The sequence below is a fragment of the Bos grunniens genome, chromosome 25 (genome assembly GCF_055505025.1).
Source record: "Bos grunniens cultivar Pamir isolate PY7600 chromosome 25, Bosgru_T2T1.0, whole genome shotgun sequence".
Lineage (NCBI taxonomy): Eukaryota > Metazoa > Chordata > Mammalia > Artiodactyla > Bovidae > Bos > Bos grunniens.
Window position 1 is genome coordinate 34,248,057 of NC_141189.1, and position 26,289 is coordinate 34,274,345.

Genomic DNA, 26,289 nt, shown 5'->3' on the forward strand with positions numbered 1-26,289 from the left:
CCCTCAATTTATCCCCCCAAACACCATGCACTTTAGGAAAAGGGGGATATTCTAAGAACTGTAGCTTTTAGCCTTTTTGGATAAAATTTTCTATTCAGTGAGCATCCTCAGGGAAAATTATGCAGACTTATTGAAAGACTTGACATGCATAGCTACAAAGTATTGCTCTGAAGACATGAATGGAATCATCTACTCACAGACACACACATGCACACATGCATGAAATGGAATTGCCATATTCGTACAACTGAGGATGTGTTAAACATACATGGTAAATACAGAATGCAAAATGCAAGCATGGCTACAATATGATAAGTGAAAGCGAAGTCGCTCAGTCATGTCTGACTCTTTGAAACCTGTGGACTGTAGCCCACCAAGCTCCTCTGTCCATGGGATTCTCCAGGCAAGAATACTGGAGTGGGCTGCCATTTCCTTCTCCTCTAAAAATTCTTTCAGTTCCCAGAAAAAAAATACATCTCAACAATTGTTAGACCCTGTTTTGCTATAATACAGATTGATACTTTCTGTTTAGTCGTCATTTCCCACCATGCCAGTGGGTCCATGACATGGTTTAAGCACCTACTTTATGCACATCCTCAGTGATCCCAGTGGTGGTATTTTGGGAGGAGGGCAGGAAGTTGAACCAAAACCTGAGTTTGGGTGCTGACTCGCCATGGACTATCCTGAGGCTCATTTGCCACTGCCAACAGTTGTTGTCGTCGTTCAGTCGCTCAGTCGTGTCTGACTCTTTGGACCCCATGGACTGCAGCGCTCCAGGCTTCTCTGTCCTTCACCATCTCTCGGAATTTGCTCAAACTCATGTCCATTGAGTCAGTGATGCCATCCAACCATCTCATCCTCTGTCGCCCCCTTCTCCTCCTGCCCTCAATCTTTCCCAGCATCAGGGTCTTTTCCAATGAGTTGCCTTTTCGAATCAGAGAGCCAAAGTATTTGGAGGTTCAGCATCCAGACCTTCCGATCACAGTACCAGCCTCACAGGATCATCACAGAAATCTGACGAGTTAAGGGTTTGGAAATGGCACAAATGTGTGTGTCACTTGTTCTTTTTCTAAATGGATATTTGCTCTCATGATCAGGGTCATGACTTGGGGAGACGTTAGGACTATGAGGGACCCTTTAACCCAACACAAGTAACCATGTCACTTTCCAGGGTAAACATTCAGGCACTCACCCTTATGCTCAGAATAAGATCTAACACGGCTCCTGAGGCTGTATGTGATAGGGTTTCTACCAAGCTCTTCAACATCATCTCATCCCCCTACATCACAGGCCATCACCCATTTATCTCCAGCTCCTGAAACAGTCAAGATGTATCCCCAGGGCTCCTCTGACTACACTGTCCACTGGCTTGCCTCTTTTGAAACTTCAGTGTCTCCTTATGCCTCTCTGAGCAATCAGTTCATTGAAGTTACTCTTCCTCACTTTTATTCCATGTCTATGAAGGCAGAGACCATGTGTGTCAAGCGCTAACATGCTGTTGCCATGTAATTAGGTGATCAGCAAATATTTATTGATTGAACAGAGAGATGTCCACCTGGTGTTTATCACAGTCCATATTTCACAGGAATCTAAAGTTCAATTGACTGAAACCTTGCTCAGATTAGTTTAAGTGTGGCTTACATAACCAGCAGGTCTAGAGTAATTGGCTCCAGACATGAGGACTCCAGGTGCTCCAAGTCTGTCATCACAAAGCTCCCCCTATCTCCTGGTGTTGTTTGACTTCTACCAGCTTCATTTTCAAGTCCTGAGTCTAGGGGTCAGGTGGTGTTGGGGACCCAAAGGGTTGGTGGTGTGATGAACTGGTAGACAGTGAAGCTGGCAAATTCACAGATGTCCTTCACTGTTACAGGCTCTGGGCTCCAAGTTCAGGGACCTCCTTCATCTCTGCGTTTCCAGTGTCTATTCCAGAGCTTGGCCTATAGTAGGTGATCAGGAATGTTTGCGAATGAACAGGCATGTTTGCGAATGAACAGGCATGTGATTTCCCCTCACTTCTAGGAAGGAACTACTAAGACAGATGGTCATACGTAAGCTGCCTTCTGCCTCATCTGCTGTTTTGCTTTCTTTTCACCCCTTGGCAGGATCCGACGTCTACCTTCTTCCAATTTGGAGCGTCCATCCAGCAGCAAGCCACGGTCATGCTGAAGATCATGCAGGATTACGACTGGCATGTCTTCTCCCTGGTGACCACCATCTTCCCTGGCTACAGGGACTTCATCAGCTTCATCAAGACCACGGTGGACAACAGCTTTGTGGGCTGGGACATGCAGAATGTGATCACGCTGGACACGTCCTTCGAGGACGCAAAGACGCAAGTCCAGCTGAAGAAGATCCACTCTTCCGTCATCTTGCTCTACTGTTCCAAAGACGAGGCGGTTCTCATCCTGAGCGAGGCCCGCTCCCTCGGCCTCACTGGGTATGATTTCTTCTGGATCGTGCCCAGCTTGGTCTCCGGGAACACGGAGCTCATCCCCAAAGAGTTTCCATCGGGACTCATTTCCGTCTCCTACGACGACTGGGACTACAGCCTGGAGGCGAGGGTGCGAGACGGGCTGGGCATCCTGACCACGGCCGCGTCTTCCATGTTGGACAAGTTCTCCTACATCCCCGAGGCCAAGGCCAGCTGCTACGGGCAGACGGAGAAGCTGGAGGCCCCCCTGCACACGCTGCACCAGTAAGAGGGGCTCTTTGCTTGTCCCCCAAAGTGGGACCAGAGTTTTGCCGTGGTTGTTTGTTTCAGTACTAACAGTCATACATGCTCATTGCTGAACTGTGCAGAGAGTAGAGAATGTTGTATGTCCGCCTGTGGGATCTGTTGGCTTCTTTGTTCGTTCTCCTCTCCCCTCTTCCTCTCTTCTCATGTCCTTTTATTTTTAAGTAACAGCATCCTTCCTTGGTTTTCTGCAACTGGCTTTTTTTGCTCAACAGTATACCTTGGAAACCTACGCTTGAGATCTATATATCTGCCTATCTATCTATCCACCGCCTATCTATAGTTATATCTTAAGTATGAATGTGTATATATGTGTGTATCAGTGTGTATATCTACACATGTACGTAAACATGTGAATATATGTAGATGTATGTATTGACTGAGTGACTACAGTCACTCTTTGTATCTGTTCTTTGTGTCTGACTCTGTGACCCCATGGACTGTACAGGCTCCTCTGTCCATGGGATTCTCCAGGCAGGAATACTGGAGTGGGTGGCCATTCCCTTCTCCAGAGGATTTTCCCCACGTGGGGCTTGAACCCGGGTCTCCTGCATTGCAGGCAGATTCTTTACCATCTGAGCCATCAGGGAAGCCCAGATGTATGTAACCATACATATGAATTCATACATGTGCAGATGCATGTGAACAGATCTATATGGGTATGCATGTGTATATGTAAATATATGGATATAGGAATATTTACATTTCTTGTAACCTACATATTGTGTTCCTCAATAGGGCTATCCCATGGTTTATTTATCCAATCTTCATAATTATAGAAATTTATGTTGTTTCAGATTTTTTCCATTAAAAACTAAACTTCAGTGATGATCACCCTGACCTGATTCTTCATATACATGTACGAGTATCTTTCTAGAGTTGTTTCTAAGAGTTAGACTTTTGGGGTCATGGAACGTGTGCATTTTAAACTTTAAGTGTCTATTGTCAAATTGTCCCACTCAGTAACTGTATAACTTATGTTCACTCTAGCAGCGTGTGAAATCACTCGTCTTCCCACGTCCTCACCAGCATGTTACTCTTTGGGGAAAGTGCCCACACTGGCGCTCCTGGTCTTGGAGTTTGTATGTGAGTTTCTTCCCTTCGTACGTCCTAAGCATTTCTGTAGGTTGTTGGAAATCTTGGCAAGCATCACTTTTAAAGCTGCACTGTATTCCATCATGTGGCTGTGTCATAATTTAGTTAACTACTCCCATCTTCGTGGACATTTAAGTTAAATTTTATGTTTCTGAGGACCATTGTTTGTCTTAGCAGGCTGTCGTTATGGCTCAGCTGTTGAGATTTGGAAGGATCACTCCTACGCTCATTGTGCTTGTTTTTGCCTGATGTTGACTGACTTAATCCATGCTCATTTCTTAGATAATGAGCAGGACAGCACCGCGATGAAGGGACTGGGCTATGGAGTTAGACTTGTTGGCTTTCGATTCTTGTCGTATCCACTTTCGATGTAACTCGGACAGTCATTTTACCTTTCTGGGCCTCCATTGTTCATTGCAAAGTGGTAATAATAACACTACTTTCTAGGCAGTGATTCTCACACTCCAACGTGCATCAGAATCACTGGGTGGGCTTGTTAAAACAAGACACTCTCAGAGTGTCTTGTTTCTGATGGAAAAAATCTGACATAGCGTAAACTTCTATTATTGTGAAGATTGGATAAATAAAGCATGGGATAGCCCTGTGGAGGGCCCCATGCTCAGAGTGTCTAACTCAGTAGCTCTGGACTAGGTGCCAAGAATTTGCAGTTCTAGCAAGTTCCTAGTTATGCTGATGTTGTCGATCTGGAGAACATGCCTTGAGAACCAATGTTCTAGGGGTTGTCATGAGTATTACATGAGGTGATGCATGAAAAGTGCTGCTTAGCACAAATGCTAAGCACCTGGCAATTACTTAATGATTGTCAGCGTGAGCAGTGAAATTGTTTTGGTCATCAGAAATTACAGTCCACAGATCCTGCGAGTTTATTACCCAAAGAATAAGACATCTCTCTAAAATGTCTCAGGCTTCCCTGGTGGTTCAGATGGTAAAGAATCTGCCTGAAATGTGGGAGATCCAGGTTTGATCCCTGGGTCGGGAAGATCCCTTGGAGACGGAAATCGCTACCTACTCCAGTATTCTTGCCTATAGAATTCCATGAACCAAAGAGCCTGGCAGGCTACAGTCCATGGGATTGCAAAGAGTCAGGCTCAATGGAGAGAGTAACACTAAAATGTCTCTGGAAGGTTTTAGGACTTTAAATCTGCTACAGTTCAGAAATAATTTCTGGTCTGGGGCTAGATGTGTGTGTGTGTGTGTGTGTGTGATGGTTTAAAGATTTTACCTGAAATTGACATTTACCTGAAAAGCAAACTCTTGGGTTAAGAAATCATGGTCCTTTGAAGATTTCCCTTCCCCTATCTTCTTTCCCTCTTTAACAATCTTGCTTCTACATTGCTACTTTCAGCATTTTAAATAATTGCCCAGGTATCAGGAAGGAACTCAGATAAATTGGTGTGAAGCATAGGAGCATGTTACAGAGTCAGGATTGCTGCCAGCCCAAGACAAGGGCTGCGCTAATGAATTCTTACTTTCCATCATAAGTGCCCTGCAGCTGGAATATTTGTATGATTCTGATGGAAACATAACTCAATTGTAGGGCAATTGAAATATAACATATACAGGAAAAGGAATTTGAGAAGGATAATTGGCAAGACAGTCAAATACTCTCTCCAGTGACCACCCTGAATTCCATTCCTTAAAAAAAAAAAAATCCTACTGCTCTGAAATGCTGGCCTGCTATTTCCAGGAGTCATGCTTTGAATGCAGCAATGTTGTAGGTGGTATTTCAGCCCCAGAGAAGTAATGCATTAAGTGCAGTGAGCCGTCATCCACAGCCTGGTGTTTAATAAAACATCTCTCTACCCAAGGAGCACCAGAGGGTTCAGTTCACATGCGACGCTCAGGCAAGTGTTTGGGGTCCTTGCCACACTTCCCGACTAGCCCAGCGTTTATTAAACCCATTCCAGAAACTGGGACCTTTCCAGGCAAGGCAAGGACTAGCAGCTGGAGAGAGTCCCAAGAAGGTGGTTTTTAGGGAAGGGGTTAAGGGCACTATATCTCTGTCTTCCATCCATCACTCCTTCTATCCAGAGAACCATGTGTTAGCCTCCAGAATCACACATGAATTAGCATACAACTTAAAGAATGTACAGTCTGATGAAGGTGGAGAAATTTGTCTAAAGACAACCTCAGGTAACAAGTAAAAGTGGAAGTGTTAGTCACTCAGTTGTGTCCAACTCTTTGCAACCCCATGGACTGTAGCCTACCAGGCTCCTCTGTCCATGGGATTCTCCAAGCAAGAATACTAGAGTGGGTAGCCATTCCCTTCTCCAAGGGACCTTCCCCACCCAGGGATGGAACCTGAGTCTCCTACATTGCAAGCAGACTCTTTACCATCTGAGCCACCAAGCCCAGAGTTAGGTAACAAGGACTCTTTTTTTTTTTTTTTAAGGAGAGAATAGTATCAAAAAGTAGAGTCTGATGAAACACCTACCCCCATACTCGAGCCAGAGAAGGAAGTGAACATGTCATATCTGTTTTATGTGTTTAAAAGAAATAACACAGTACTGATCAGGTAGAAGTCCTGCTTATACCTTTCTCCCTTTCTCGCCATGGGAGAGAAAAACAGAAAAACACCAGAATGAATCTGGCATGTAACCAAATCCATGCACATGTTTTGAAGCTTTGATGTAGACATATGTACGACCTTAGACCTAATGTACGTGTGCCCTCAGTTGCTCAGTCATGTCCGATTCTTTGTGACCCCATGGACTGGAGCCTGCCAGGCTCCTCTTGTCCATGGAATTTTTCAGACAAGAATACTGGAGTGGGTTTCCATTTCCTCCTCCAGGGAATCTTCCTAACCCAGGGATTGAACTTGTATCTCCTGCATTGGCAAGCGGATTCTTTACCATGAGTGCCACCTGGGAAGCCTTAGACGTGATGGATAGCTCTTTTTAATATATATAAGTGAAAAAATATATATATATATATAAGTGGTATCTGATACATTGGAATTTCCTTTACCTCCACCTTATGGCTCAAGCATGGTCTATGAGGACACATAGAATTCTAGCATATTCATCTTCGTTGCTTTTTTTGTATTCTGTTTTTTGTGTTCCATCTTTAAGTTAATCATCCCCCTTTGATGGACATTTGAGTTGTTGACAGTAAGGAATCTTCAGTCTGGGTAACAGAGAACACGGGCTTCCCTGGTGGCTCAGACAGTAAAGAATCTGCCTGCAATTCAGGAGACCTAGGTTTGATCCCTGGGTTGGGAAGATCCTGTGGAGAAGGAAATTGCTGGAGAATACCATGGACAGAGGAGTCTGGCAGGGCTACAGTCCATGGGGCCATAAAGAGTCAGACACAACTGAGTGACTTTCACTTTTAGCAGAGAACACATGTGTCTGCATCTTGATTCAGACCCATCACCATGTTCAGTGCAAGCCCATGACTCCAGATTTAGGAGTTCTTGCTTCGGGCTTTGAAAGTTACATTTTCAACTAGAGGAAAAAGGCTTAATTTGCAAAGCAACTGTAAACAAATAGCTCTCATCACTCCCACTCTGTAGTGAGGAGAAGGCAAACTAGCTTCCGAAGAGGTTCAGGTAAAGTCATCCATGATGGTTTCATGGTGAGGTGCTGAGGGACTGGGGGTCCTGCTTTGACTGGTTGAGTTTGACACCTTGGGTCTAACTAGGCACGTCTTCTGGTGGTCCTCATGGACATCGCTGGTGGTCTGAGGCGCAGAGTTTGGGTCGTTAGGATACTGTGCAGTTGTTCACTGCTGACGGTGCTGGCCCAGGTATAGAAGACTGCTTGCTGGGTTAATGACCCCACTGTGGACCTGTGTCTGTTCTGGTTTCAGGAAAAAAATAGTGGGGAAAAGGAACAGGAACTGTTCCTGATGTTTAATATTCCTGGTTTTAGAGATGGCACTTGGAAAAGAACAGTCAGCATTTTCCAAAGTTCAAAAATAGCTCCGCCATGTTACGTAACCTGTGCCTTGCTGCTGCAAAGTTGCTAAACATCTGTTCCTTCGCCAAGCACAGAGCACATTGCTGGCAACTCCTGGAGCTGTGAAGGTAAACCGTTACCTGTTTCGTGGGCACAGAACCTAGGCTGCTCTGTCCTGTCCTGTCCTGAGAATGTCTCTGGTTTGCTAGTGGGTGGGGCCCCAGGAGAAGGCAATGGCAACCCACTCCAGTACTCTTGCTTGGAAAATCCCATGAATGGAGGAGCCTGGTAGGCTGCAGTCCATGGGGTCGCTAAGAGTCGGACACGACTGGGTGACTTCACTTTCACTTTTCACTTTCATGCATTGGAGGAGGAAATGGCAACCCACTCCAGTGTTCTTGCCTGGAGAATCCCAGGGACGGTGGGGCCTGGTGGGCTGCCGTCTATGGGGTCGCACAGAGTCGGACATGACTGAAGCGACTTAGCAGTAGCAGCAGGGGCCCCAGGAAAGGGCACGAGATCACAGTTAAGAGTGTGGACGCCGGAGCCAGGCTACCTGTGTATGGATCTCTGATCTGAACTCTCCTGGATCTGGGACTCTGAGCAGGTCGCTCGATTCCTCCAAGTCTGCTCCCTCAGATGTGACATGGGGATAGGAAAAGTTTTGTTTCTTAACCTAGAGCCTGGCATATGGAAAGCGATCTGTAAATGCTTCTGTGTGTGGGTGCACTCAGTTGTGTCCAACTCTTTGTGACCCCATGGACTGTAGCCCATCAGGCTCCTCTGTCCTTGGGATTCTCCAGGCAAGAATACCGGAGTGGATTGCCATTTCCCACTCCTGGGATAAAAGATTACTACTATTGATTCAGTGTGTGCACATTTGTATGTTTCCTCATCCACTTTGGAGGGGACACATTTTACATTTATTGCGGAGGAGGTCATAGAAGGGAGATGGAGGGTGTTTTTAAGACCTGAGTGCTCTTGCCAGAGGATTACCTTGGGAGGAATGCTATGAAGAACACTAGTGGGAAGAAGGGTAGTGTGGAGGAGAGAAAAATTCATGAGAAGGATAATTGCCAACTTGGTTTTGAATTAGCCACATATTTACCAAGTATTAGTTACTAAGTGCTCTGAAAGTGAAAGTGAAGTCTCTCAGTTGTATCCGACTCTTTGCGACCCTGTGGACTGTAGCCCACCAGGCTCCTCCATCCATGGGATTCTCCAGGCAAGAATACTGGAGTGGGTTGCCATTTCCTTCTCCAGGGGATCTTCCCGACCCAGGGATCAAACCCAGGTCTCCCGCATTGCAGGCAGACGCTTTTAACCTCTGAGCCACCAGGGAAGCCTAAGTGCTCTGAACTCAGGTTTAGAAAAAAAAAAAGCCTCTGTGTGTGCGAGGTGGTGGGGGGAGTCATTTCTTTGTATTGTAGTAGAATTAAATGAAAGTATATATGTAAAGCACTCATCATTGTGCCTGGCATGTAGTAGTAGTTGTTATTCAGTCACTAAGTCATGCCCGACCCTTTGTGACACCATAGACTGTAGCCCCTCAGGCTCCTTTGTCCATGGGATTTCCCAGGCAAGCATACTAGAGTGGTTGCCATTTCCTGCTCCAGGGAATCGTCCTGACCCAGGGATAGAACCTGCATCTCCTGCATTGGCAGGCAGATTCTTTTACCACTGAGCTACCAGGGAAGCCCCACATGGAGGTGGTACTTCACAAATAACTGTAAAGTCATTGTTGTCTTCTTCTTATGACAATGATGATCATTGTTATTACTTTAACTTTTGCTTATTATACTGCAAGCTGTACACAGACAGGAAAGAGAGAAATGGAGGTGTATTTCAATCTCGTTTCTTGCCGATCGAGTTATGCCTCTGTGTCCTAGGGCTCCCATTTCAGTTAGGGGAGGAGGATGTGGAGATGTTACTACACTGAAAGTCAAATAGAACTGCTCAGGTAGATCTATAGCTCAAACCAAGGCAACAAAAAATCTTCTCTTGGACGAGTTATGAATTAGTATTGAAGGGAAGTTATTTGACTTTAATTAATGATACCTGGCTTGACCACTTATGTGTTTTGCATTGACTTCCTGATTTATGAAGTCCAGTTTCTGCTTTAAGAAGCAACAAGATTGTAAATTATCACCCTGACAGGAAGGGAAATGGAAGGAAGATATATAAGGGAGAGTGAGTTTAACTCATATCCAAGTTACATTTGATACTTTTTTCAATCTTCCTTTCTAAAATAACCATAGGAAAAGCTGCAGGTTTAATGACCCATTAAGAGACTGAGCTGAACCTGGTTGGCATATTTTTATTTGATAATCAGAATTATCACTGTTGGTTTCTTTTTTAAATGCCAATAAAGGAGCCTGCTCAGTTAATTCTCTGAGCTTGACCAGAGTTATAACTTCCCTGGGCGAATGTGATAACTCTCTGCAAATATTTATCTGTGGGATCACTGTATGGTCAACAAACATTTCTGGCAGTGACACCAGGCACCCAAGAGACCAGACCATCCTCTGGGCCTGTGCTGTAAATCTGATTGGGAGTCTGGATTCAGGGATGGGGAAAAAAGCTGAGCCTCAAAGAGATATGCAGTGAGAGAATCCTGCAGCCATGTGCCAAATTGAGAACCCAAAGCATATTCCACAAGGCTATGTGACTTTGCAGGCTTCCCAGATAGCGCTAGTAGTAAAGGACCTGCCTGCCAATGCAGTAGACAGAAGAGATGAGGTTCGATCCATGGGTCAGGAAGATCCCCTGAAGGAGGGCATGTCAACCCACTCCACTATTCTTACCTGGAGAATCCCATGGACAGAGGAGCCTGGTGGGCTGCAGTACACAGGTTAGCAAAGAGAAGGATGTGACTGAAGCGACTTAGCACACACAGACACGTGACTGTGGAATGTGGTTCTGGATAGTGCTATGTTCAAACCATTTCCTGGACTCAGAGAAGGTTGTCTCTGGCAAGTTACTTAACATCTTTGAGCCTCCATTTCCCTGAGTATATACAGAAATGATTCCAACCACAGAGGATTAAGGTAACATTTAAATCCATGTAATATATTTAGCCAAGCACCTAGGATGGAGTTGGCACCATGCAGATGTTAATTTTCCTCCTTCTCCAGGGCCAAATGCACAGCTTGATCTAACACCTCTTGTGGCCTGATGGACCCACAAAAGGTGGGCTGTGCCCCCTGGGCATTCAGTCAGAGAGCGAAGTCAACAGCCTCTCTTCAGCATCATCTCTGTTTGTGGCATCTCTCCTGGAACATGGCCCTCTCTGTTTTCTGGCTGGAAGTCAAGAGTGCCGTATGCCAGCCCTGCAGTGCAAGTCAATCATTTCCAATTGGCATCCAATGAATAGCTCGACAAATGGTGGAAGCCTGATGCTGGCAGCTAGAAAGGATCAGAAATCGTCTGTAACTTTACCTTGAGGGAAAGGTGGTTTGAAATGTTTTGGGGTCACACATAAAGCATAAATATTGTTCAAATTTGCCTTATATCAGATGCAAATTTTTAGATTCTGGAGCCAGGCTGCCAACACAATATATATATATTGATCTTTTTCCTCCAAGGTTGAATACTAGGGAAGGTTTCGTTTTGAAACTTGTTAATTTGGTGACGTATACTAATGATTTGCTGTGGCTCTCTTCTGTGAAAAGATAATGCAAAGAAAAGCACCATCTTCAGTACTCTGGTGCCTGATGACAGAGAGTATGTTGGGGGCAAGGGGTCTTGACGTGTAAGCAAAGGGACCAGTTATGAGACCGTAACGTGAATCTCTGTAAGTCTGTGGGTTCAGAGACAAGTGGGTGGGGTTATGCCTGTTTTGGAAGTAAAATTAATAAAACATGATGGATGACTATGAAGTGGTAGAAGAGCTACAATATTATCTTTTCACTTGTACCACTGAATAGATGGCAGTACCTTTTACAAAATTGGAGAAGAAATAAGTTGGGGGAGAGTGAGCCAGGAATGGCATCTAATTTCAGACACGTTCAATTGAACATACCTTGGAGACATCCAGATGGCAATCTCAAGCAGGCAATTGGAGAGACGAGTCTGAGTTCAGGCTGTAAATACAACACAGAGGTTTTGAGCTTACTGACGGCGGTTAGAGCCCCAGAATTGGATGACATCACCTAGGGGGGAGTGAAGACTCAGAGGTGGGAGCAGGTTCCAACATTAATTGGTAAATCATCCCCTAGGGGAAGGAGAACACTGGAGAAAACAAATTGAGCTGTGAATTTCAGCTGCCATCCACCTTTGGAGACTCTCTATTTCCAGCCTTGATTTTGTTGCGTAGCCTGGTGGGTGTCTGTATGCTGCTGCTGCTGCTAAGTCGCATCAGTAGTGTCCGACTCTGTGTAACCCCATAGACGGCAGCCCACCAGGCTCCCCTGTCCCTGGGATTCTCCAGGCAAGAGTACTGGAGTAGGGTGTCATTGTATCTGCTATATGCTTTGTTGTTGTTCAGTCACTCAGTCATGTCCAACTCCTAGACATGGCTATAGGAGCCACAGACCTTCCAAAGACCTATAGTCCATAGCCATTTCTAATCTACCTGGGCTTAGCACAACCTAGGAGGGTTAAATAATCATACCAATAGTTTTGGCTTCCCGGGTGGCACTAGTGGTAAAGAACTCACCTGCCAATTCAGGAGACATAAGAGACTACAGTTTGATCCCTGAGTGGGGAAGATCCCCTGGAGGAGGGCATGGCAACCCACTCCAGTATTCTTTCCTGGAGGATCCCATGGACAGAGGAGCCTGGCAGGGTCGCAAAGAGTCGGACACGACTGAAGCGACTTAGCACGCATACACACACCAATAGTTTTAATCAATACATGGAAGAAGTAAAATTTATCTCATAATGAACTGTCTGGAAGATCATCAGAGCAGGAAATGCTTTCGGTTAAAGGGAACCAGGACTGGACTAGGCTGGAACCATGACACAGATGGTGGGCCAAGCTTTTGGATCCAGAGCAATGAGGAGGTCACACTCAGGAAGAGGCTGGGAAAAACCTCTGCTTTTGTTTCATTCTTGACATGATCTGGAAAACATCCGATGTCACACAAAACGAGTTAAAAATCCTGTCCACCACCAGGGAGGAGCATATGGTGCAGTGTGAAGGGCCAGTCCATTTATAAGCTGTTCTTTGCTTTCTTTCCTGGAAGGGTATCTGTCTCTGCACCTCCTCCTGGTATGTAGGGCAGAAGCCCACCCAGTTACTCCTTCCAGGTGGGAGCTAGACAGCCAGAACAGACCTCTCCCCATGTCCTCTGCCTCCCCCTTCTATTGCCTCCGTGTGGACGCTGCCTGCCTGCAGGTGTGACTGAGCCCCCGTGCAGACTCTTGGTGCCTCCAAGTGTGGCATGGATCCCAGGGATGAAGGAGTCACTGTCAGCTTGGCGATGCTCGCTAGCTTCTGCGTGGGTGGGGAGGCCAGCCACATTTCCACACAGGCCCCAAAGTTTGGTGAATGAACTGGCTGATCTGCTTATGGTCTGGTGTGCTCTTGGCCAGATCCCCGTAGCCAGTTCTTACAGATTTGCTTCGTCTGATTAAATTCTATTGAAACACAGGAATAAACATATATCACGCAGTCTTCTACATGGTTGGAGGACCCCTCTCCTGAGACTCAAGCTCATTTCCTTTTCATTTCCATCCCTATTAAGCAAAGAACGTCGTAACAGTTTTATTAATACATTGCTATATGTTGAGGGGAGAGAAAAGGGGAACTTCAAGTTTCATTAAGTTACATTATGGAGGCATATATATATTTATTGAAATAGAGTTGATTTATGATGTGTTAGGGGCTTCCCATGTGGCTCAGCTGTTAAAGAATCTGCCTACAATGCGGGAGACCTGGGTTTGATTCCTGGGTTGCGAAGATCCCCTGGAGAAGGGAAAGGCTACCCACTCCAGTATTCCAGCCTGGAGAATGCCATGGACTGTATAGTCCATGGGGTCACAATGAGTTGGACCTGACTGAGCAACTTTCACTTTCACTATGATGTATTAATTTTTGGTGTAGAGCACAGTGATTCAGTTATATGTATATATTCCTTTCAGATTCCTTTCCATTATAGGCTATTACAAGATGTTGAATATAGTTTCCTGTGCTATGCAATAGGACCTTTTTGTTCCATCTGCAGCAACATGGAAAGACCTAGAGATCACCACACTAAGTGATATAAATGAGACAGAGAAAGATAAATATGATATCAAATGTGAAATCTAAAAAGGTGATACAAAGTGAGACCCACAAGCATAGAAAACAAACTTATGGTTACCAAAGGTGACGTGGGGAGGCATAAGGTGGAAGCATATATATTTTAAAATCAGATATAATGGAAATGTTGACATACTCTAATGATAAAACCTCTCGTGTATTTAGTGCCTCCTATGTGCCAGCCACTTTAAATGCATTATCTTTAATCCTTAGGTGTGACCAGTCACTTCACATACATTATCTTTAGTCCTTAGGTGTGAGTTAGGATGCTTTTGCAGCAAGTAATAATCAACTAAAATTAGTTATGTGATTAGTTATGTGATTGAGTTATTTGATTGGAATCCCAGAGACAGGATGGACTTCAGGTACAGTATGGTCAAGGTTCTGGTTCTTCCCCTGTGATCTCCTGACTGCTCTTTGAGGTGTATAGTCCTTGATCTCAGACTGCCTCCTTCATGACCTTAAGTTTGCTGTCAGAAGCACCTTGGATGACTTCCTTGTTCATGACCGCATTAGGTCTTGTGGCCACTTTTAATAGCCATTTTCAAAATGGTGTATACTGACCAGGTTAATTCTGGACTGCTGACCCAGTCCCTGAGAGGTCAAATAGGATTCAGTTCAGTCGCTCAGTCATGTCTGATTCTTTGCAACCCCATGGACTGCAGCACGCCAGGCTTCTCTGTCCATCACAAACTCCCGGAACTTGCTCAAACTCATGTCCATTGAGTTGGTGAAGCCATCCAACCATCTTATCCTCTGTCATCCCCTTCTCCTGCATTTAGTCTTTCCCAGCATCAGGGTCCTTTCCAACGAGTCAGTTCTTCACATCAGGTTGCCAAAGTACTGGAGCTTCAACTTCCGCATCAGTCCTTCCAATGAATATTCAGGACTGATTTCCTTTAGGATGGACTTGTTGGATCTCCTTGTAGTCCAAGGGACTCTCAAGAGTCTTCTCCAACACCACAGTTTAAAAGCATCAATTCTTCAGTGCTCAGCTTTCTTTATGGTCCAACTCTCACATCCATACATGACTACTGGAAAAACCATACCTTTGACTAGATGGACCTTTGTTGGCCTAGTGATGTCTCTGCTTTTTAATATGCTGTCTAGGTTTGTCATAGCTTTTCTTCCAAGGAGCAAGCGTCTTTTAATTTCATGGGTGCAGTCACCATCTGCAGGGATTTTGGAGCCCCCCAAAATAAAGTCTCTCACTGTTTCCATTGTTTCCCCATCTATTTGCCGTAAAGTAATGGGACTAGATGCCATGATCTTAGTTTTTTGAATGTTTAGTTTTAAGCCACTTTTTCACTCTCCTTTTTCACTTTCATCAAGAGGCTCTTTAGTTCTTCTTCATTTAGGTCACACCAAACCAGACCTACTCTTAGAACTAAGATAGGGTAAGCTTCCGTTCCTGCAAGTTCCATGGATTCTTACAGGAAACATGAAGTCTCAACAAATGTGATTTCTCATTGAAAAAGACTGATGTAGGGAAAGATTGAGGGCAGAAGGAGAAGGGCGTAACAGAAGATGAGGGGGTTGCATGGCATCACCGACTCAATGGACATGTGTTTGAGCAAACTCCAGGAGATGGTGAAGGACCCAGGAAGCCTGGCATCTTGCAGTCTTTGCAGTCACAAAGAGTTGATCACAACTTAGCGACTGAACAACAGCAACATTTAAGAATGAGGAAAAGGCAAACGGATGCTGGATAGATTACCAGCTGGTCAATTATAAATCATAACTCATATTACAGATAAGGAAACAGGGGGTCAGATAAGTTATGGTCCCCAGAGACCAAGGTCACATAGTTAATATGAAATGAAGTCAAAATTCAAATCTATTTTTTTTCTTATCTGAACTCCATTATCCTCCTTTATTTTTTATTTTTTGGCATGGCATGTGGGATCTTAGTTCCTTGACCAGGGATCAAACCTGTACCCCCTGCATTGGAAACATAGAGTCTTAACCACTGGACCACCAGAGAAGTCTATGTGCTACTATTTTAAAAGGTTGCAAATTAACTTGAAGTTGTGATATTTCTTTTTTGACTTGAATGTCTTTACTCTTTTCAAAAGTGGAATAAATCCCAACATTTTAAACCTGGAAGACTTCACAAAAAAATTATATTTTTAGCTAGTCTTGAAAACTATGAAAAGCTGATAATGATAATCCCACATTCCTATCTGGAAGTCTTAAAAGTTGGGGCTTTAGATGTTGGGCTTCCAAACCGTTCACTCTTCAGGGAGAAGCTGGAATCTGCTTTCTTGACTGTGTATCACTGTGCTGTGGGTGGAGTATATGACAAGAAAGTATCTCCGCCTTTTGTACCCATTTGGATGTGGAGTGGGTATTTTCTTATTCGGGCTTCCTGGGTGGTGCTAGGGGTAAAGAATCTGCCTGCCAATGCAGGAGACATAGGAAATGCGAGTTCAATCCCTGGGTCAGGTAGACCCCTGGAGGAGGGCATGGCAACTCACTCCAGTATTCTTGCCTGGAGAAATCCATGGACAGAGGGGCCTGGCGGGCTGTAGTCCACGTGGTCACAAAGAGTCAGACATGACTGAAGCAACTTAGCACACACACATTTTCTTATTCACTTGATGTATAGGAGTTGCTCAGCTGGTTTCTGGATTTCTTACAGAAAGAATTGCTCCATAACTGTAGACTTAAAGTATCCATGGGTGAAAGTGTTTAAAGAAAGCCACCACCCTCTTGTACCAGAACCTTCTTCTTATTTGGAGATGGTAAACTGGACACAAGATCTGACCTTTAGATCAAGAAGGGCCTGCCCAATTCATCTTAGGCCCCACCTGGACTACTTATTCATATCACCTCTGTAGTTTCTTTAAGTGTTTTATTTTATCATAAGATATCATATATTTATTTTATTAATTTTATCATAATCATCATTATTTATAAGCATTGCCAAACAAGACCTTGAGGAACCTTAAGACTGGCAGATATTCAAATGAGTGATGATAAAAAGTTTTCAACTCCAGTACTCGTGCCTGGAAAATCCCATGGACGGAGGGGCCTGGCAGGCTACAGTCCTTTGGGTTGCAAAAAAAAAATAGTTTTCATATCTCACTTAGAAGAATCACCTCTGGTACTGAGTGGTCATTTTATATGGCCATAGGTCATAAACCTACTTCTCTATTCAACTTACAGGTGAGAATTTGAGTTGTTTCTGCCAAGTGGCTTTCCCAAGACAAGAACTTAGTGAATTATCCAAGGAGAGTTCCACTCATCTGATTGGACCAATTTGTAGATGTTCTTCAATAAAACTTGAAGAAAATATTTTTCTGGTAGGGGTGTGGGGTATGTTTCCTGCTTTTCTACAATCTGCTGAAATTTGTCAAATAAACAGCAAACGAGGGAGTCTGATGGAAATCTTGCCAGTTCTTAAGGATCATTGCTGAAAATCAGTTTATTATCTAAATCTCGTAAAGTCTATGGTTCAAATCTGATTTTTCTTCTTTATGGCTCGGATTCATAAAATATATTATTAGTTGTAACAAATTATTTTCAACTGGTGTTACAACATTAAAATTATATATTAGTTCTCTATGCTTTATTACAGATGAGGAAAGTGAGGCTTGGAAGACTCAGGGTTCATTTTTTCACTATTGAGAGGCTGGCTAATGGCAAGGACATGCTGAGCCTGAGTTTTCTTTCTCTCAGACCCAGATGTGTTGCTCCAAAGAATCAGTCCTCTTTCCTTACAGGTCCTTTATGATTAATAATAGTCATGTGCTGGTACTGATGATGGTGATGATGGTGGTGATGATGGTAATGATGGTGGTGATAATGATGGTGATGGTGATGATATGGTGATGATGGTGGTGGTGATGATGGTGATGGTGGTTATGATGGTGGTTATGATGATGATGATGATCGTGGTGATGATGGTGGTGGTGGTGGTGGTGGTGATGGTGGTGATGATGGTGATGATGATGATAATGATGGTGGTGATAATGATGGTGATGGTGATGATATGGTGGTGATGGTGGTTATGATGATGATGATGATCGTGGTGGTGATGGTGGTGGTGATGATGGTGATGATATGGTAATGATGGTGGTGGTGATGGGGTGATGATGGTAATGATGGTGGTGATAATGATGGTGATGGTGATGATATGCTGATGATGATGGTGGTGACCATGAACTCCAGGGACCTTGTCCGTTATATCTGCATGCCCCAGTACTCAGCATACTGCAGACACTTAAATATGTGTTGAATGAGTGAATCATGCAATTGTAATACAGTGCTTGACCCGATCTAAGGATTTTTACATACATTATCCTATCTTATTCTCACAAGAACTCTGTGAAATAAGTGGTATTATTATTTCCATTTGTGTGTGAGAAAAAAAATCTCAGAGAGAGGAATGGCTTTTCCAGGGTCACTTATTAGTAGAATCAGGATCCAGATTGCCTCTCTGACTTCAGCATCTAATCCTCTGATTCTCTGGCCTCTCAGGGTAAGAAGACACCCTGGGTGTGTTTTCATGAGGCCCTACAGGTCTTCCAGTGCCTTCAAGTTCATTCAGAGATTCTCCCATTGTGTATAGGAGTCATTTTGCTTGTCTTGCTGCTGCGTCGCTTCAGTCGTGTCTGACTCTGTGCGACCCCATAGACGGCAGCCCACCAGGCTCCACCGCCCCTGGAACTTTCCAGGCAAGAACACTGGAGTGTGTTGCCATTTCCTTCTCCAATGCATGAAAGTGAAAAGTGAAAGTGAAGTCGCTCAGTTGTCTCCGACTCTTAGCGACCCCATGAACTGCAGCCCACCAGGCTCCTCCGTCCATGGGATTTTCCAGGCAAGAGTACTGGAGTGGGGTGCCATTGCCTTCTCCGTTGCTTGTCTTAGAGGTTAGTTTATCACAAAAATGCAATGTATGGGATTTCATTTTGTAAACCACAAAACCTTCCTGAAAATGTTAATAACATCCTCACCATCAATATCAGTTATTATTGTTGTCATTATCATAGAGACTGATGTTTGGCATTGCCAAGAATAAAGCAAGTGGAGAACAAAGGGAAGAAGCTAATCTTTCCTGGGAGAATTTTTATGAGAATAAGTCAAAAGCTCAGTTGCAGAGTCATCAACTCCCTTTAAATTAGTTCTAGAATGAGTCCCTTCAGAATTTGTGCCTCCCTGAGGAATGCCAGTAAATATTAATTGGAAGCAAAGAATTGAGCAAAGACGTCATCAAGGAAGTCTCAGTAATTCTGACTAGGCAGAAAGAAGGAAGTAAAAGGTAGAAAGGAAGAGGGAAGCCAGTATTTAATTTTGACACTGGGTGCATGCCAGGTCATAATGGGGTTGTCTGCCTTGATTTTTAAAGTGTTCTATTCACATATATTCAGGAATGCTAAACTGTTGGCACACTCAGTATAGGGAGGAAGCCATCATCCATTCCTCTAAACCATTTACAGATCTTGAGTTTAATAAATCTGCTTTCAAAACAGAGCATTTCTTAAATAAGACTCTGAGCTCTGAACACAGGACTGGGAGAAAGCGTTTGTTTTCAGCTGGCTAAGTGAAAACCAAACCAAACGAACAGAATAAAAACAGTCCCCTGACATCTGTTCCCCATATTCATCTATTGATTGCCTGGGTCTCACTCTTTCATTTGTCCATTCGTTCCTTCATGCATTTGTTTTCATCCATGCATTCTCTCATGTAGTCAACACGTAGTATGTGTCTGATGGGCTTTGCTGGTGGCTCAGATGGTAATGAATCTGCCTACAATGCGGGAGACTCAGGTTCGATCCCTGGCTCAGGAAGATCCCCTGGAGAAGGGAATGGCTACCCACTCCAGTATTCTCACCTGGAGAATTCCATGGACAGAGGAGCCTGGCAGGCTACAGTTCATGGGGTCACAAAGAGTTGGACACAACCGAGTGACTAACACTTTTTCATGTGTCTTATACCCATAGTTTGTGTCACATACCCACTATAGGTATGAGATGTGTGCCGTGATGAACCAAACAGACAAGGACTCGCCACCTAAACCTCCTGTTCTAGAGAGGACACCAAAAATAAGTAAATAGACACATAATGTCAAGTTAGTATTGACATGAGATGGGAAGAAAATTGGGCAAACCAAGTTCCATAAGGGCTTAAAGGCCATGGTGAAGGTTTGGGGTTTGTTGCAAAAGTTATGGGAAACCATTGGAGAGTTTTAGCAGGGGAGTGAGATAGATGGCTACAGAGAACCCTGAACTTGCACAGGGTGTTTCTGGAGCCTCATTTGCTTTTTCTTTGTCCTGTGCCATTTTATTTCCTATTAGAAACAAGCTTTGCTTAGTGTGGAACCTAAGGTGATTTCCCAGATTCCATTTTTCTCCTTCCCCATTATGTAGGCTGTGGTTGATGGGCCCAATTTGGTCACAGCTATTTAAAAATAATCCCATCCATCTCGCTATAGAAATTGGTTCAGGAATGAACATGTGATCTAAATTGGTCTAACAGAGAGAAGTTCAGGACTATTTGATATATGGCAAGTGTGCAGATGTAAGGCCTGGAATTTCTGCTGCTGGTTTTTTGTTTGTTTGTTTGTTTTACTATGGAAGAAATCAGGTAGAGGATAATGGTAACTCACACATAGGCCAGAACAAGAGAAGTGGAGTACAGAGAACAAGCCAGAGCATGATCAAACTATGCCTGAAGTCCATTCTATCATCAGTATTTTCAGATATTAATCACCAGACTTCCTTAGTGGTTTAACTTGGTTCAAGTTGGTTTCTGCTGCTGCTGTTGCTGCTGCTGCTAAGTCGCTTCAGTCATGTCCAGCTCTGTGCGACCCCATAGACGGAAGCCCACCAGGCTCCCCCGTCCCTGGGATTCTCCAGGCAAGAACACTGGAGTGGGTTGCCATTTCCTTCTCCAATGCATGAAAGTGAAAAGTGAAAGGGAAGTCGCTCAGTTGTGTCTGACTCTTAGCGACCCCATGGATTGCAGCCCACCAGGCTCCTCCATCCATGGGATTTTCCAGGCAAGAGTACTGGAGTAGGGTGCCATTGCCTTCTCCGTGGTTTCTGCTAATTACAACCAAAAAAACTTTGATAAATATTCATATTTGGCAGCTAATCTGTAATATTATGCTAAATAGTTGATGTATCATATCCTTTAATGCGGTTGCCTTTAATAAAGCTGAATTTGAACAACAAGGAGATATTATAATTAAAAATCTTAGATTGTTTTACCGAGACAACTGTGACTCTACTTCCAGGCAGAAAACTCCTTAATGGGCATAATCTGTGCTTTGTTGTGGCAACCCATTCCAGTATTCTTGCCTGGAAAATCCCATAGACAGAGGAGCCTGGCAGGCTACAGTTCTTGGGGTCACAAAGTGTCAGACAGGACTGAGCAACTGAGCACATAATGTTTGTAGCCTTTGGAGGATTCCAATCTAATAAATCCCACAGACCTTGAAATAAAATTCTAGCTTTTTCTGCCACTCAGGAGCCGTGGAACATTGAGCAGGTAACTAAAGTACATCTGGACCTCATTTTTGTCATCTGTAACATGGAGATGATGCTAGTTCCCACACAGAGTGGGGAGTTTGTGAGAATTGTACAAGGCATGGAAAGCACTGGGCTCAATGTCTGATACATGCCAAGTGACCTATGCATGTTAGTACTTGTACAATAATATAATGCTCAGAATGACCAAGAAAAAAGTAACAAAAATGCCACCTAGATGGCAGGGTTGCTCTTCATATATTAATTAAGTGAGTTTCATTATTCTAACTCCCTGGGGCTTTTGAAAGAAAAATAGACTTTTAAAAATTTAGAAAGGCATTCTCATTAACTAAGAGAGTGGGGAGGAGCAGTCCGTAGGGAGTAAATGAGAAGGAGGAAGTGGTGAAATTGTGGAGTGGAATATGTTAGTATTGATGCTAATTTGCTCCTAAACAGTAAATAGACAAAGAAAGCCACATAACCATGTTTTTTCCAGAGGATTTTTTTTCAGTGTTAAGAAGAGCTTGAGTTCTACATAAGAATGAAATGTCACCATACTATATGTAATCTAAGACTCCAACAATTGTAAAAATAATCTTTATTCCAAAAATGATAAAATGTACAAATTGGGCATCTGAAAATTGATCCATAAGAGTAACAGTGCCGCCCACGCCCAGTGCTCTAAGTACTTAAAAAGTAATCAATATCTTCATTTTATATATGAGAAAATTGAGATTCAGGAAAGTTAAGTGACCTTTTCAGAGTCATACCATTAATGGCCAAGAGTCACCGTTGCATTCGTTCATTCACTGGAAAAGTTTATCTGGGGTTCAGTGTCAGCCCTGCAAGGGATGCGCCAGTGAATATAAGAGTATGCCCAGTCTTCAGGAGGTTGCAGTCTACTAGGGAGTGCAGACAGCAATAAGAAGGGAGTCAAATAAAGAAAATCATTACACATCTCTGTGGCTGCTGAGGAGAGACAGGAGGCACTGAGATGCAGAGCATCAAGGCTGGGAGCTGCACTTCCTTATGCAGCATGCAGAGAGAATGCCCCTTCGTGGAGGATGAAGGACTAGACATGCAGAGAACCAAGGGAATCCATGCCGGGCAAAGGGAACAGAGCTTGCAAAGTCCCTGAGACGGGAAAGACTTTGGTGGTCATATGGAAATGAGAAAACAGATGTTATCCTGGTGGGCCGCAGTTTCATATCTTTCTGACCACTAGGTAACACCCTTTTGAAGAAAGGGGCCATCATTGAGTGTTCATAGGGTGAGAAAGGCCATGGAGCAGTGGTTGTCCAAAGCGGGGTGGTCACTGCCTCACATCAGCAACTCAATCCTCCAGAAGAGAAGTCCTCTGGGATATCATCTAACTAACCCTGTCCTCGTCCTGTTAAAGCTGGAGGAGATATTTGAAGGTTTCCATATGAGGCACGTGGGGGAGTGGCCTACATGAAATTGCCAAAGGGAGGCTGATGGAACAGGAGCTGGCGGTGGACAGTGCTTGTTGACCTGAGCCATCCCCTGTCAGCGCTGGCTCCCCCGAAGCACGAGGTGCCTGCTAATCCCACACAGCAGAAGGCATGTGGCTCTTATCTTGCCATGGCCCCAGCTGTTCAAGTTATGCCTCTTCATCCTGAATGGCTTCACCTTAGAACCTTCTTTTCCACCAGGAGGTGTTGAAAATAAGGAAGAATGAGAAGACCTCAATTCACAAATGCCTGCCAAGTCAAGGTGTAGGAGAATCTCCCACTCAGCCTCTTGGCCTGCATGAAAAGCTAGATGACACTTTGATGTAATGTACTCTTGGACTTCCCTGGTGGCTCAGATGGTGAAAATCCACCTGCAATGCAGGAGAACCCAGTTCAATTCCTGGGTGGGGAAGATCCACTGGAGAAGGGATAGGCTACCCACTCCAGTACTTTGACTTCCCTGGTGGCTCAGTGGTGAAGAATCCACCTGCAATGCAGGAGATCCAGGTTCAATCCCTGGGTCGGGAAGATTCTCCTGGAGATGGGAATGGCAACCCACTCCAGTATTCTTGCCTGGAGAATTCCATGGACAGAGGAACCTGGCGGGCGACAGTCCATGGAGTCGCAGAGTCAGGCACAACTAACTAACACCTTCACTTTCACTTGCACCCTTTGACTTTTCCCAGGGACTTGCCATGAAGCTTGGGCTCTGTGGGAGGCTCTATGGCTAACAGGACCATCATTTTGTATGGTTCCCCTTCCATATAACAGCATGATGGATAGTGATTATTGATACAATAGTATTGTATATAGCTTTTTGGATTCAAATACAGAATGGCCTTGAATCTTCATAATGACCCTGAGTCAAGTGAGATTATTCTCCTTTAAGACATAAAGATAATAATGTTCATAGAGGTGATATGATATAATCAAATCACACAAACATATCAACTCAATGCTTAGGCCTCCAGACCCAGAAGATAAAGGTTGCTGAAGGTTGGGAGACGTGATATTCTTTTGTGTCTCTCAAGAATCTCAGGGAGGAAGTGAAGAATTGATTAATAACTGGTTCAACAATCATAAGCATCCATCACGTGCCTGGGGCTTGCCTGGCACATTGTGCTCCATTCTTTCCATTTATCAATCAATTGAACCCTCACGACAACTCCATGAAGTAGGCTCTACTGTTGTCTCCATTTAGCAGATGAGGAAGGTGAGGCTCAAAGAGGTGAAGTAACCACTTACCCCCCATTTACCTAACCCGCAAGTTTCACCGAGAAAGAGTTCACAAACCCTGACAGCTTGACTCCAAATCCAGTGTTTGTCATCCCCACTTAACTTGCATTATATAGGAGTCACACTCGTTCACTACGTTGAGCACACTTCTATTTGTGACTCTCCTCTCTTACTCTTGGTTAAAAAAAAAAAAGAAATTAGAAGTTTTAGGAACAGGATACCATTATATTCTTACCACATAGGCATAGGGAAGCAAATAATTGGAGCACTTGCTTTGATGATAAATAATCAGACTGCAGAGCTGCCGGCCTAACATCAGAATGTTTGGATGGTTGCCTGGGTCCATGCCATTCTTTTTAAGGCAGGGGTTTGCTGTCATTAAGGGCAGTAGACTCAATTCCAGCTTCCCAATTTTGATGTGTTCCTTAACCGGTCAATTCCTATTTTCCTGACTTGTGCTTTGCTGTCAGCTTCAGCATCTTCCACTGGCCTTATTAAGAATTTTGCATAGTCAATAGGATGCAAATAAATGGAAACATATGCACCTCCCTGCATGTGGGAAGCATCACTGTTGGCCGTCCTGCCGCTTAGCTGCCTTTGCTGTGCGATGCTCTAGCTTCCAATTGAGGCTTCGCATCTTTGGGGGCTACTCTGACTGCTACTGACACATCCAGATGATGGAGCTAATCTGACATTGGTGGCAAGTTCAGTTCACTGACTCCTCCTTCAGTTTGGATCTGAAAGCCCCTTCTGGGTTGCTTTGTACATCTTCAGTGAACCTAACTTCTGTGCCACTGTGATCATACGCACTGGAGCTGGTTCCTGAACTTGGACTTGGGGAGAATGTTCCACTGTGCATTACCACGGTAGGAACTGGGGCAGCCCATGCTGTTCAGAAGCCAGATTGATATCCAAGGCAGGTGCAGACCTGTCAGCCACACAGCTGGTTGAGTTAGCTCTAGCAGACAGGGTTGGACATTCCTGGTGGTGGCAGGCTGTCCATTTGCCAAATGGTACCCCTGTCGGGCTGGCTTAGGTCTGCCTCTCTTGTTGGTGCATCTGCTGGGTTTGGCTGCCAACACGTTGGAAACTGGCAGTTCTCTAAAGTTTTACTGCCTTTCTAAGTGTTTCTGTCAAGAAGAGAAATACTAAAACTTGCCATTTAAAAAAAATAATTTATTTTTTATTGAAGGATAATTGCTTTACAGAATTTTGCTATTTTCTGTCAAACCGCAGCATGAATCAGTCACAGGTGTACATATATCCCCTCCCTTTTGAAACTCCCTCCCATCTCCCTCCCCATCCTACCCCCAAATTTGCCATTTGTTAATGATGACTTGGCATTTTTGATTCCTGGCTCTACTTCCATGGGAAGAAATTAGCCTCTGATTTTATGTTAATGTCAGAAGTGCGTTATCTTTTAGACTAAGAATGACTTTCTACTTTTCTTATAAATCATAGGTTCTCAGGAGCCACTGTTCTAAATTCTTTCTAAACACTTGGTTCCACTGCCCCCCAAAGAATGGATTTTTGTAATTTTTTCCCTTTCTCTTTTTCTTTTGAAAATCAGCCGCAAGTAGAAAGAACCCCAATGGATGAAATGCAATAGCCCTCCCAGAGAAGAGATTGAGGCAGTGTTTACTTAGACTTCAAGCCCGCACCGATGTGATCTGCCTTCCACATGCTTGGCAGGCTTTGAGGACTGAGATGGGAAATGCAAACGTAACTTCTTAGTTAAAGGCAAAGCTTTAAAAAAGGTCGGGGCGGGGGGGTGCTTGTTCATCAAATAGCTCTTACCAAAGGGCTGTTTTTTTATGAGTGAAGTGCAAGTGAAGCGTAGGATAGAGCTCCTTTCTGGGATATGAGACCCAATTTCTGAAATATGCGAACACTCTCTCAATTGATTGTATTAGCTGCTTCGTTGCAAAGCGGCTGGGGTGTGAAATTTAGTGACTTATGTTCAGCACCCAGCACTGTGCCTGACATGTGTCGAACCCCCCAGTTGAATATCATCAACAAGGATTCCTATGTAAAGGGGAAACATAAAGACACTAGGTTTGATGACTTCTTTGACATGAAATACAGGTTTGCCTACCTTGTTGTAGCTGAATGTCTG

At 44.1% G+C, this 26,289-nt stretch overlaps 1 protein-coding gene across 4 annotated transcripts in view; it reads left to right on the forward strand.

Annotated features, from left to right (window-relative positions):
• Positions 1-26,289, forward strand: part of GRIN2A (glutamate ionotropic receptor NMDA type subunit 2A) — a 453,818-nt gene that overhangs the window by 255,651 nt on the left and 171,878 nt on the right. For all 4 annotated transcript variants that reach the window (XR_015154758.1, XM_086375824.1, XM_086375825.1 and 1 more), the window contains one exon: positions 2,103-2,695. Coding sequence is in view for 3 of the 4 variants with exons in the window: in XM_086375824.1 (XP_086231950.1) it covers positions 2,103-2,695 (593 nt within the window). In the remaining variant the exon portion in view is untranslated. The remainder of the gene's footprint in view (positions 1-2,102; positions 2,696-26,289) is intronic.